The sequence below is a fragment of the Podarcis bocagei genome, assembly GCF_964188305.1.
Source record: "Podarcis bocagei genome assembly, chromosome: 18".
NCBI classification, from domain to species: Eukaryota; Metazoa; Chordata; class Lepidosauria; order Squamata; family Lacertidae; genus Podarcis; species Podarcis bocagei.
This window is the reverse complement of record NC_138144.1, coordinates 8,669,223-8,682,119: the sequence shown is the minus strand read 5'-3', so window position 1 is coordinate 8,682,119 and position 12,897 is coordinate 8,669,223. Positions and strand designations below refer to the sequence as shown.

At 43.9% G+C, this 12,897-nt stretch overlaps 2 protein-coding genes across 4 annotated transcripts in view; one reads left to right on the top strand and one right to left on the bottom strand.

Moving 5' to 3' along the window:
• KDM4B (lysine demethylase 4B) overlaps nucleotides 1-12,897 on the top strand; it is a 192,671-nt gene that overhangs the window by 71,207 nt on the left and 108,567 nt on the right. For all 3 annotated transcript variants that reach the window (XR_014003632.1, XM_081177635.1, XM_081177636.1), the window contains exon 6: nucleotides 597-646. Coding sequence is in view for 2 of the 3 variants with exons in the window: in XM_081177635.1 (XP_081033761.1) it covers nucleotides 597-646 (50 nt within the window). In the remaining variant the exon portion in view is untranslated. The remainder of the gene's footprint in view (nucleotides 1-596; nucleotides 647-12,897) is intronic.
• Nucleotides 1-12,897, bottom strand: part of LOC308577526 (perilipin-3-like) — a 183,509-nt gene that overhangs the window by 144,654 nt on the left and 25,958 nt on the right. The gene's annotated exons all lie outside the window — the stretch shown is intronic.

The following is a 12,897-nucleotide window of genomic DNA, read 5'->3' as shown; positions in this document are numbered from 1 at the left end:
AGGATAGCTGATTTACACTCTGGTTCTAAAGCATCCTGCCATTTGTACCACTTTCAGGGGTAGATAAGGAGAGATGAAATGCAGTGTAGGAAGGGGGAAGACTCACAAATGCACAACACACAAAAATCAAGCCTAATTCATTCTAATAGGTTAAATACAATTAAAGTGAAACACTGAAACGTTATTAAAATAATAAAAAATTCTAGCAGAAGTTGTATTGGAGGCCTGGCAGGGCCTCGGACATTGCTTCCAAGGCCACGCCCAAAGCCCTGAGAGACCCTCCGATGCGGCTTTTGGTTTTATACCAGTCACTTGGGGGCTTCGCCGGGCCTCGGATGTCGCCTTGGAGGTCGTGTTGGGCCTCCGACAACTTCCGCTACAAAACCAGAAGTCGCACCAGAGCCCCGTGGTCTTAGCCCCCACCAAAAAAAATTGTGAGTGCCCAGACACCCAGCGTCCCCTAGAGTTGGTGCCAGTGTGGTGGATGGGGGTAAGTAGCGTAATCTACAAACAGGCTCTCAGTGAATCAGTGTGATAATGAGCTCTGTTTTTAAAATTTCAGTGTTACTGACGGGCACTTTTGTTTCCGTTGCTAGGTATGCTATACCTCCAGAACATGGGAAGCGGTTGGAGAGACTGGCAAAAGGTAAGTTTGTATCTGCTAGTGACCTTGTATGTTCAAGCAACTGCCCAAGGCCTTATTTTTGAGGAGGTGTGAGCCAGTAATTTGGGGCTGCTTCAGACTGCGACACAATTCTATAACAGAAAGACCCATGCAGCTCATGTGTGATATATCTAGATTTATTAATTTTGCTATGTGCTCGCATTTTATTTTAAAATACTTTTATATCACCTTCAATAAGAATATCTTAAGGCAGTTCACAAAAAACATTCTAATACGATGGATACAGTAAATACAGCAGTGACAAAGTCAGGATAAATTCAGCGCACTGGTATTAAGAATCAGGAAAGGCCTTGGAGAATAATTTTTAGCAAGTGCCAAAAAACTAGAACAGTAGATGCTTGCTTTATCTCACAGGGCAGGTGGTTCTATAAGCTGGGAGCCACAACGAAAAACCCCCTCCAAGTTGTCACAAGATGGACCTTTCGCAGGCTGTGCCACAACCACAAAAGCCTTGTTCAAATATTTTAATGACTTGGACTGGTCTATCCAGTACACAGCATTTCCTCAGATAACCTGGTCTAAGTTGTTTAGGGCTTCATAGACCTAGTAATATGTTGGCAGCCGCTGCAGTTCTTTTAAAAGTGGTGTAACATGCTTCTGGTAAGCTTCTCCTGTTAGCAATCTAATCGCCCTGGACCAGCCTTAAGGGCAGCCCCACGGCAAGCAGATTACAGTGGCCCAGTCTTGAGGTTAGCAATACATGGGACACTGCGGTCAGGCTTTTTGAGACTGGGAACTCTTGAGGCGCTCTTAACCACTGCAGCCAACTGGGCCTCCAGCTGCAATGATGGACCTAGGAGCACCCACAGACTATGTACCTGTTTCTTCAGTGGGAGTGCAGCTCATCAAAAACAGGGAGGTCACCTAATAATTCCTGGACATAGAAAACCCACAAGGCGCCTCATATTGGGATCCAGCCTCAGCTTCTTGGCCTAATCTAGACTGCTGCTGCATCCAGGCAGCATGCCACAATTTGTGCAAGCACATTGTCTTTGTCTATGATCTTTGAGAATTCTTGGAGAACAGGTGAAGTCTCTACAGATTGGAAGCGGGCAAATGTTTCCATCTTCAAAAATGGGAAAAAGGGAGACCCAGGTAACTACCACCTGGCGAGTTTGACTTCAATACCAAGGAAGGATTTAGAACAGATAATTCAACAGTTGGTCTATGAGCATTTAGAAAAGGATGCTGTGATTACTATGACCGAGCTTGGGTTTCTCAAAAATAGGTCATTCCAGACCAATCTGATTTCTATTTTTGATGGAATTACAAATGTTGTGGATCAGGGAAATGTTGTGGACACAGTGTATCTTGATTTCAGTAAGGTTTTTGACAAAGTCCCCTGTTATATTCTCTCAAGAAAGCTGGTAAAATGTGGGTTGAATGAGGTAACTGTTAGGTGGATTTGGAGCTGGCTGGCTGACTGAACCCAAAGAGTACTCATTAATGGTTCCTCATCATCCTGGAAAAAAAGTGACAAGTGGGGAGGCAGGGTTCTGTCCTGGGCCCATTGTTGTTCAACGTCTTTATAAATTACTTAGATGAAAGATTTGAGGGGATGATAATCAAATCTGCAGATGACACCAAACTGGAAGAGGTAGCTCATGTCGCAGGAAACAGAAACAGAATTCAAAATGACCTTAACAGATTGGAGAACTGGGTGCAGAATGAATTTCAAAAGGGACAAATGTAAGGTTCTACACCTAGGGAGGAAGAACCAGATGCACAAATATAGGATGGGGGACACCTGGCTTACTAGAAGTACATGTGAAAAGGATTTAGGTAGGGATCTTGGTGGACCACAAGCTTAACATGAGTCAATAGTGTGATGCGGCAGCAAAAAAAACTAAAGCTATTCTAGGCTGCATCAACAGAAGTAGAGTGTCCAGATCAAAAAGTAATAGTACCACTGTATTCTGCCTTGGTTGGACCACGCTTTGAATACTGTGTCCAATACTGGGCACCACAATTTAAGAAGGATGGTGACAAGCTGGAATGTGTGCAGAGGAGGGCAACCAAGATGGTCAAGGGTCTGGAATCTAAGCCTTATGAAGTATGGTTGAAGGAGCTGAGTATGTTTAGCCTGGAGAAGAGACTGAGAGGAGATATGAGAGCCATCTTCAAATCTCTTAAGGTCTGTGTAATGGTTCTAGGGGTTGCTCGTGCGTAAATCGGCACCACCACTGGGTGGTTACCTGGGTGAACTCTCACTGTCCAGACAGCCATTCACCCGTGGCTGTCTCAATCGCTGGCAGAATCCGTCAGTGGGCGTTTCTTGAACTTCTTCCAGCATAAAAGTTCTTTGACGCCTAGTCGCCACCTACTCTCCCTGCGCGGAAGCCTTCTGCGCAAGGAGGGTGTGGGCAGTGGAGGGCCAGTGCTCTCCCCACTGGTCTCCGGCGAAGAGTCATGGAGCCACCTCGCCGATTCCCCCATCTGCCCCCCTTCTCCACTGGTGCTACGCTGATTTCCTTCCCCATAAGATGGGCTGCTTCTCTCCCTCCCGGGACGCTCTCCGGAATCCCTCTGGACTCCTCCCTCTCCCTCTGGCTCCGATGGCAGTTCCCTGACAGTCTGTCACATGGAAGAGGAAATATGTTAGTTTTCTTCTCTGGAGGGTAGGACTTGAACCAATCGCTTCAAGTTACAAGAAAGGACTTTCAAAAAAACTTTCTGACAGTAAGAGCTGTTCGACTATGGAACAGACTCCCTCAAGAAGTGGTGGACTCCCCTTCAAACAGAGTTTGGATGGCCATCTGTCATGGATGCTTTAGCTGAGATTTTTGCATTGCAAGGGGTTGGACTAGATTACCCTTGGGATCCCTTCCAACTCTATGATTCTTGGCTCAGACCCAAAATAAGTGTGTCGTTAACATACTGATGATACTGTGTTAAAACAGCATTGGAAGCAAGGTGGTACCTTGTGACATCCCATAAAATCACTAGCAGGAACTGAAGTATAGTCCCTTCATGCCAACCCTGCAGGCAGGAGCAGAATATTGCCTCCAGCTCCCAACCCACTTGATTGTAACAAAACATCCAAGCGATTTACGCTAAGCGAGTTTAGTAACACACCATGGTTAATCTTATCAAAAGCCACACCTTGTCACACTGCAAACAGCTTGTTAAAGAGTCAGTATGGAGTGTCTTCATTTGTTCTAGGTGAATACTATGAATATAGCCCAGAAAGTGTCTTGAGATAAATTGGAAGCTCTCTGCCCCCAAAAGCAACTGATACGAGGCAGAGCTCTTGACTGTCTTACCTGGTAGTGTTGGTGTAATCCTGAACTTACTTGGAGTCAACTGCTCTTCTCAGTGTAACCACCACTGTGATGATGTACTCCAATCATTTCCTTAAATGTGTCACTCGAGCTTGGTCCAGAATTTTTTTATTAGCTAGCAGTAAGGATTGAGGAACTGTTCTTTGCCAAGGAACTGACATAGCTTGAAAAGGCTAGCATTTTTCATCCAGTATGAAAAAATGAAAACTAGCTCTGGCGAGCATCCGAAATGAAATGCTGACTTGGTGCAAATGTATATGTGATGAATTGTTGTGAGAGGACCTCTTGCAGCATACACTTTTTTATTTTATTTTATTTTATTTTATTTTATTTTATTTTATTTTATTTTATTTTATTTTATGGATTTTAAAAGTTGCTTTTCTGGGAAAGCCCATTCAAAGTGGGTTACAACATTCAAAATCCCCACAATGGGTGAACAGTAAATAAGCTATAGAGACACAAACCTGTAAAAAAACAATGTACAATTAAAACAATGACAACCAGACAACAAACAGTAATATCTCATGCCTGGAATAAATTTGCCAAAATCAGACCTCTCCAGATAGGGCCACAATTGGTATACCCGCTGAAACTGGTAAAGGTCGCTACTAGTCTCTGGGACTCCCCAGGCAGTGCAGAATCCAATATCACTTCCAAACAGCATATTTGACCCTTGAGAGGGAGTGCTACCCCGTCCATTACCAGCTGTAATCCTCCTTCTGGAGCTGGGGTCTCCCAACCCACAATGCCTATGTCTTGCTCAGAGTTAATTGCAGTTTGTTTTCCTTTGTCCATCCCAGAGCGGCCTCCAAGCATCAGTTCAAATTTTCAACAGCCTCTCTGGGTTCAGAAGAGGAAACCAAAAGGTAGAAGTGAGTGGCACCTATTCTTGGTTGTCTTCCTCCAGCATCTTCATGTAGATGATGGATAGCATGGGGGTTAATCTAGAGCCCTGCAGAGCCCCATAAATCAATAGTCATGGGGAAGAGCAAAAGTCTCCCCGCATCACCTACTGAGTACAGGACTGAAAGCAGCCCAACCCCAACAGATGGCCCAGAAGTTACCATGATCAGTGGTACTGAATGCTTCTGCAAGGGCCAGGAGGAGTTACAGGGTAGCGCACACGCCCTGTTCATCCTCAGACATCTGCTGGGGTGACCGAGACTGTGTCCATTCCAAAACCAGGGCTGAATCCAGACTGGAATGGATTCAAATAATCAGCTTCATCCATAGCCTGGAGCTATGTGGCCACCAGCCTCTTAATCACTGCCCCTAGAAAAGACAGATTTCGGGATTTGCCAATAATTATTCAGAATAACAAATTTTAAATCCAGCTTTTTAAAGGAGTAGCCTTACTAACACCTCCTTGAGGCAGCTCTCCTTCCCTTAGGGAAGCACCAAGTCCTGATCTTGATGTTTTCACGAGCCCAGAATCAAGCAAGCAGGTGGTAGCCTCATAGCTCCAAGCACTCTGCCCACAACTTAACCACTTGAAATTTATGGCATCTTTCGCCCACACACCTCATGTTGGTGTATCAGTGCCGTGTTTTTCTATTTGGCAAATGAGGAATCTTTGTAGCAGTTCTGACTGAAGCTCAGAGAGTGGCAGGTTAACCTCTTTGAAGCTGTTATATTTTTGAACTTTCTGTTTTGCTTCCTGTTTTAAAACAAGTGCGGAGCATTCTAGTCAAGCAGTAAAGGATCACACAGAATATCAGAGCATTTATTAAAACAGTACATTATAAAAGAACAGAACTTGATTGAAGCCCTTCTAAAGAGCTTTCTTCCTCTTTGCTAGCTTCTGGACTGACAGGAGTGAGGTGGTCATGTGACCTGCTTGGGCCTCGGACAGAGGTGGCTACAACCACCTTAGCAAGGCTATTCTGTTTATCTCAATTCAAGTGGTTCCTTCAGATAACCAAGACCCCAGACTATTCAGGGCTGTACACACTAGCTCTTTGAATAGTGCCTGAAAACAAGCTGGTAACTAATGTATTGTTCTAAGGCCAGTCTGGTACGGCTGCCCCAGCCAGTTTTAATCAGTAACTGGCTCCCATGCTTTTGTTGTTGTTGTTTAGTCGTTTAGTCGTGTCCGACTCTTCGTGACCCCATGGACCAGAGCACGCCAGGCACTTCTGTCCTCCACTGCCTCCCGCAGTTTGATCAAACTCATGCTGGTAGCTTCAAGAACACCATCCAACCATCTCATTCTCTGTCATCCCCTTCTCCTTGTGCCCTCCATCTTTCCCAACATCAGGGTCTTTTCCAGGGAGTCTTCTCTTCTCATGAGGTGGCCAAAGTATTGGAGCCTCAGCTTCACGATCTGTCCTTCCAGTGAGCGCTCAGGGCTGATTTCCTTCAGAATGGAGAGGTTTGATCTTCTTGCAGTCCATGGGACTCTCAAGAGTCTCCTCCAGCACCATAATTCAAAAGCATCAATTCTTCGGCGATCAGACTTCTTTATGGTCCAGCTCTCACTTCCATACATCACTACTGGGAAAACATGGCTTTTACTATACGGACCTTAGTTGGCAAGGTGATGTCTCTGCTTTTTAAGATGTTGTCTAGGTTTGCCATCGCCTTTCTCCCAAGGATCAGGCGTCTTTTAATTTCGTGACTGCTGTCACCATCTGCACTGATCATGGAGCCCAAGAAGGTAAAATCTCTCACTGCCTCCATTTCTTCCCCTTCTATTTGCCAGGAGGTGATGGGCCCAGTGGCCATGATCTTCGTTTTTTTGATGTTGAGCTTCAGACCATATTTTGCGCTCTCCTCTTTCACCCTCATTAAAAGGTTCTTTAATTCCTCTTCACTTTCTGCCATCAAGGTTGTGTCATCTGCATATCTGAGGTTGTTGATATTTCTTCCGGCAATCTTAATTCCGGCTTGGGATTCATCCAGCCCAGCCTTTCGCATGATGAATTCTGCATATAAGTTAAATAAGCAGGGAGACAATATACTAATTTCTTTTAGGCAGCCTCCAAAGGCACACCCATGTTAACAGTAGTCACACCAGTGACCTGGGAAGGAAACCAGAGGCTCCTGGCGGGATTTAAATGGATATGTTTTAAAATGCTTGTCCCAGTGGAAAGTGGGTTTAGATATGTGTGCCTTTGGAATGGTGTAGGCTAGGGCAGGATAGGCAATATCCCTCTGCTTGCTCTCTTGATCCTTACTGAAAACTTAATAATAATGCAGAATGTCTTCATAATACGTTTCTCATTTCTTCATTTGTATTTAGTCTGTTAAATACAAACACCATTCATATTGATTGCTGAGCATTTTTCATTTAGAAAGTGCTTACAGGTTCAATAATTGTGGATTTAGTGGGGCATAATTATCGAAGTTCTTTGTGATATATATAACAAGGCATGTGCTGGTTCAGCTGACAGTGTTATGTTACGGTCTGAATACCTATTTGTGGGGATGATAGTCTTCTCATCTTTCCTTGCCCCTCTCTACTGCACTATCAACTCCATGACATCTTTACACACCCTGAAGCAAACTGAATTTTTAAAAGCCACAGAATCAAGAGCACATGTGCAGACCCTCCATGTGTCACAATTTTCCAGGGACGTCCCTGATTTAGAGAAGCCATTTCAATGCAATCCTGTATAGGGAAGTTGTTGCTGTTTCAAATGTTTAATGTTTATTATGTTTTTATTTGTGTTGGAAGCTGCCCAGAGTGCTGGGGCAACCCAATAAGATGTGTGGGATATATATAAATAGTAAAATTATCATTATGGAATGGGACGTCCCTATATTCATCAGAGAAATGTTGGAGGGTATTCATTTGGGCCTGTCCCCCCCCCCCAATAAGGGCTAATATAATTTATGTGGTGAGGTGGCAGCTAATTAGAGATAGGCTAATTACTTGATAAGCAGACCCCTCTGTGACAGCCTTGTAGGTTAAAAGGTGCTATATATTATAGAAGAATACTGAGCAGATATCTGATAAAATTGTTCCATTGAGGATTTTTGGCCTGATATCATCTCTCTTTCTCCTTCTTCTTCTCCTTCTCCTCTCCCTTCGTCACACACATGTAAGTATACTGGTCAGAGCCATGCCGGCCTTTGAGATGCAATCTTTCTGTTTCCACTACCTCTCCAAACAGCAATAGCAAGATGTCAAGTCTACTCCCTGTGTTAATATTTAAAATACTTAAACTTAAAGCTTGGTTTATTCACTGGGGGAATATTTTAATGCAAGCCATCCTTCACCTATTTGAATGCTTTGAAAGGGAAGTGACCGCGCTTCAGCCAACATGGAATAGGTTTTAGGGACTGGCTAACTCTCACTTTACCCACACTCTCTAAGAATATAGTGGTGTAGGAGGAGCTGCTGCTACCATTTGACAACAGGAGCACATCCTCCTCTGCATCTGAGTCTGTGGTCTTAAAGCAGTGGTTCTTGTTGCATTGTCAGAGATCAGCTTCTGCTGTAGTCGGCTAACTGTTGCTTGAAGGAGGAGAATAGATTGGTGTGAGGCAGCAGTGTTCCATCTTATCCCTTTTCCAAGATTGCAGAGTGAGTGGGGTAGAAAACCCCCAGCTCCCACAGCATCATCTGGCCTTGTTGTAAGTGACTGTAGAAGTGAGTCCCCTCCCTTCCAAAGGAATTCCAAACAGCAAGGTAAAGCAGGGTTTTATTTAGTAGCACCAAATTATTACTGGAAGTTTAGAGCTGCTGGGTGACAATGAACACTATCCAGACAGCTGCATCTCCCCCCTCTTACTTTCAACACCCAAAGTAGTCTGTCAGTGTGTGAAGCCTTTTCATTGACATACCTAACTGACCATTTCTTTGGGGGGGGGCAGGGGGCAAAAGAAATAAGGCTGGCCAGTGATTGGACTGAAATTATAGTGTCAAGTAAATAGAAAAACACATGAGGTGCCCAGATGAAGGAAACCATCATCGCCTTTCTCTTGGAAGCCATTCACTCTAGTGACATCGTATAAAATAGAAATAACATATTGAAAACCACTGACTGGAAAATGAGAGCTTCAAAGCAATTTTATATTCACACCATTTTCACTCGGTCATATGTCAAAGCTTTACAAAAACTACAATTTCAGCAAGCATAGAGCTCCATAAGTCCCAATTGCCCATAAGAGGGTATGTGTATGTGGTGTTTTGTTTTGTTTTTTAAAATAGAATTTGGAAATCTGCATTAAATGAAAAGAATGGAGCGTGGCTTTCATTTTAAGTATATCCTTCTTATTTGGACCTAAAGTTGGAACAACTTGGAAATTTTGGGTGTTGTTTTGTTGATAGCTTTGCTGAATTATTTAGCTCAGCACTCAGTGCTAGTGACCAGACAGATGCCCCAGGGAAAACAAAATGATCAGGGTGTCAGTCACACCCCAGCACCTGTTAACTGAAGGTATACTGTATGGATGTTTGACTTCTAAGTTTTCATAGCTAATAACTGCTGATAGATCCCTCTTCCACATTAATTGGTCTAATTTTTAGCATACACAAAACACCTTCTGTGTACGAATGTTTGCTTAAATGTATATTGCACTTTCCCCTTGGCATACACAGGGTGGGTAACAACGTGATACAGTTGTACCTTGGATCCCGAACACCTTGCAAGTCAAACGTTTTGGCTCCCGAACACCGCAAACCTGGAAGTGAGTGTTCTGGTTTGTGAACATTCTTTGGAACCTGAACGTCCGACCCGGCTTCTGATTGGCTGCAGCCAAACAGAAGCCTGGCCTTGGTTTCTGAACATTTTGGAAGTTCAACCTCCAAGGTACTACTGTACATTAAATCATTACTTCTTATAAACTTCTCTTAAAACCTTCAGACACCTGACAGAAAATAGAAATGTGTCTTCTTTCTGCTATGGCAATACAATGGTACCTCGGGTTAAGAACTTAATTTGTTCTGGAGGTCCATTCTTAATCTGAAACTGTTCTTAACCTGAGGTACCACTTTAGCTAATGGGGCCTCCCGCTGCCGCCATGCCGCTGCGCAATTTGTGTTCTCATCCTGAAGCAAATTTCCTACCCCAAGGTACTATTTCTGGATTAGCGGAGTCTGTAACCCGAGGTACCACCTGAAGCGTCTGTAACCCGAGGTACCACTGTAGCTGTTCCCCTCTGCTAGAGTTAGAGAAGAACTTTTAAGTTTCTAAGAGCCAGGCCTCAGCAGATATGAGATCACATTTATTTCCTTAATCTCTAGTACCAGATTTCTAGGAGTTTACGGGTTTATCATATCAGTAGTCTGTTTACCCTTTAGACTTGCATATTCCGGTCTTAAACAAACTCCCCTATAGCATTTGTGGTTTAGAAGGAGGTGGGGTCAGCATCTGCGGTGAAGAGCAACAAACAGCAGTAACGCCCTGCTTTCCAGTGCATCACTGTTCCAAAGATGTTCAGCGCATGGAATGAGCTTGCAATTAATATGGAAAATGAATAGCTGAGCTATAAATGGGCTCGCTGGGAGAGTTGCAGAGCCCATGGAGGGACCATTAATGTGTTGCCACGTTATTGGTGCTAATCACTTAAAATGTGCTCCTTTATTAGTAGCTTTAATGAGAGCCACTTAAACTGTGCATTAAAAAGAGGAACTGCAGAGAAGGACGATGAACTGGGTGGCAGGCACTCATAATTCTAATTGAAATGCTTTTAGTATGGGGGGGGAGTTGCCAGAAGCCAGTAATTCTTTGCACTTTTAAAACCCTCCTCCATTATGTAGCATCAATTAGTGTTTTGTTGTTCAAGTGTTGGAATTATATTTTGCTCCCTGTATGTTTCCTCCTCTTCCCTAACTCCACTCCCAGCATTCTCCCCCTGCCTGCCCACTGGGACCTGTTTAATCAGCAGCATATAGTGGAAGCATTGACTGATGCAAAATCCCAAGGCTAGAGAGTGAGTTACTTCAGTGCCATGAGTCATGACCAGGATCATAAAATCAGAGAATTGTAGAGTTGAAAAGGACCGCAAGGGTCATCCAGTTCAACCTCCTTCAACGCAGGAATCTCATCCATAACAGATACCACCCAACCTCTGCTTAAAACCCTTCAAGGAAGGAGAGTCCACAACCTTCCAAGGGAGACTGTTCCAATGTTGAACGCCTCTTACTGTCAGAACGTTTTTAGCCAGAATCTCCTTTGGATCAATCCAAGGGTAGAAAAATATCTTACACTCCCAGATGCCATTCTGAAGCCAGCAGCACATTGACACTAGCATCTGCCCTGTGCAATAATGAGAAAATGTAAATTCCTGGGTGCCAGAAGCAAATGCCAGGTGCCCTTGGGGAATTTTCCAAGTCTGCTTCCACATTATCCCAGCAGAATTCAGTTGTGCAGCATGTGCTGGAGCCAGAGCCCACAATGGTGTTGCCTTTGAGATAAGGTCCTTATTTTCCAAATTTCGCAACAAACTCTTAACAGTACTCTCCTTCAGAGACATGTACAGTGAGGACAACTTTATCAGGGGCCAGTTCTTATAAGCATTAACATATTTGGTCACAGTGATAGAAAACAGACAAGATTGCTCTCTGTGGCTGTATCTTCCGCGGTTTGCCTCATTTTTCAAACTAGTTTATCCTCCCAGCACAAATGTTGCATCCATGCTTCAGGTGAGTTCCCAGATTTGCTTTTGCACATGTAACCAAACAAATTACTGTTCGAAAACAAAATTTATCATCTTCCTAAATTAACTTATGGCCCGGTTATGGGAATGGGTCTGGAGAAGCCTTTGGCTAGCACACTTCCTTCCCCTCCCTTCTCCTTCTGCACACATGTAAAGGAGATTGAAATCCTCTAGTAGAGAATTTATTTTGCATGCAGAAAGTTTCAGTTTCATCTCAAGGTAAGGTTGGTAGAGACCCTACATGAAACCCTTGAGAACCATTACCAGCCAATCTGAATGATACTGAGCTAGATGGACCCAATGGTCTGACTCTGTACCAGGCAATTTCCAAGGTTCCTAACTTGGAGAACTGGATTCTTCTAGCCATGGTTAGTTGATTGAATAAATGTTTTTATAATTGCATGTCATACAGTACAATACTTACAATAAAATACAAATTTAAAACCTTGTAAGATAACAAGTGTTTGTAAGCAGGTGGCACTGTGGTCTAAAGTAAACCACAGAGCCTAGGGCTTGTCGATCGGAAGGTCGGCGGTTCGAATCCCCGCGACGGGGTGAGCTCCCATTGCTCGGTCCCTACTCCTGCCAACCTAGCAGTTCGAAAGCACGTCAAGTGCAAGTAGATAAATAGGTACCGGTCCGGCGAGAAGGTAAACAGCATTTCCGTGTGCTTCTCTGGTTCGTCAGAAGCGGCTTAGTCATGCTGGCCACATGACCCAGAAGCTGTACGCCGGCTCCCTCGGCCAGTAAAGTGAGATGAGTGCCGCAACCCCAGAGTCGTTTGTGACTAGACCTAGCGGTGAGGGTTACCTTTACCTTTATCTTTAAGACAACAAAATGATATTACATGCAGTAAATGATATTACAAGCTGACTTTATGGCCAGGAAGGTACAAATATTATCCAAACCAGACCGAAATAATAATTCTGCAACTTCAATCCCATTTGTTTACTAACGGCTACATTGCATATTTAAAGCATTTTATAGCCCACGAGGAATGGTGTCTGGCTTATGTCCTGAAGAATTGTATTCCCTAATTGTGGAGCCACTGCCAATAGTGCTGTCATCCATGTTCTCCCCAGTCTCACCTTGATAGGTGTACACCTCAGTAGGGCTTCAGAGGCATGGGCAGGCAGATAGAGATGCTGGTGGTCTGTCAAATAATCTGACCCCATGCTATTTAGAGCTTTAAAGGTCATCACTAGCTGCCTAAGGTTGAAGCCATTGCTACTGGAATCCATGGCATAGGGGCAAAGGAGGTTTATTATTGTATATTTTTTGAATTCCAAATGCAATCAGAAGAGCCAGCAGAAGATATTGTGGTAT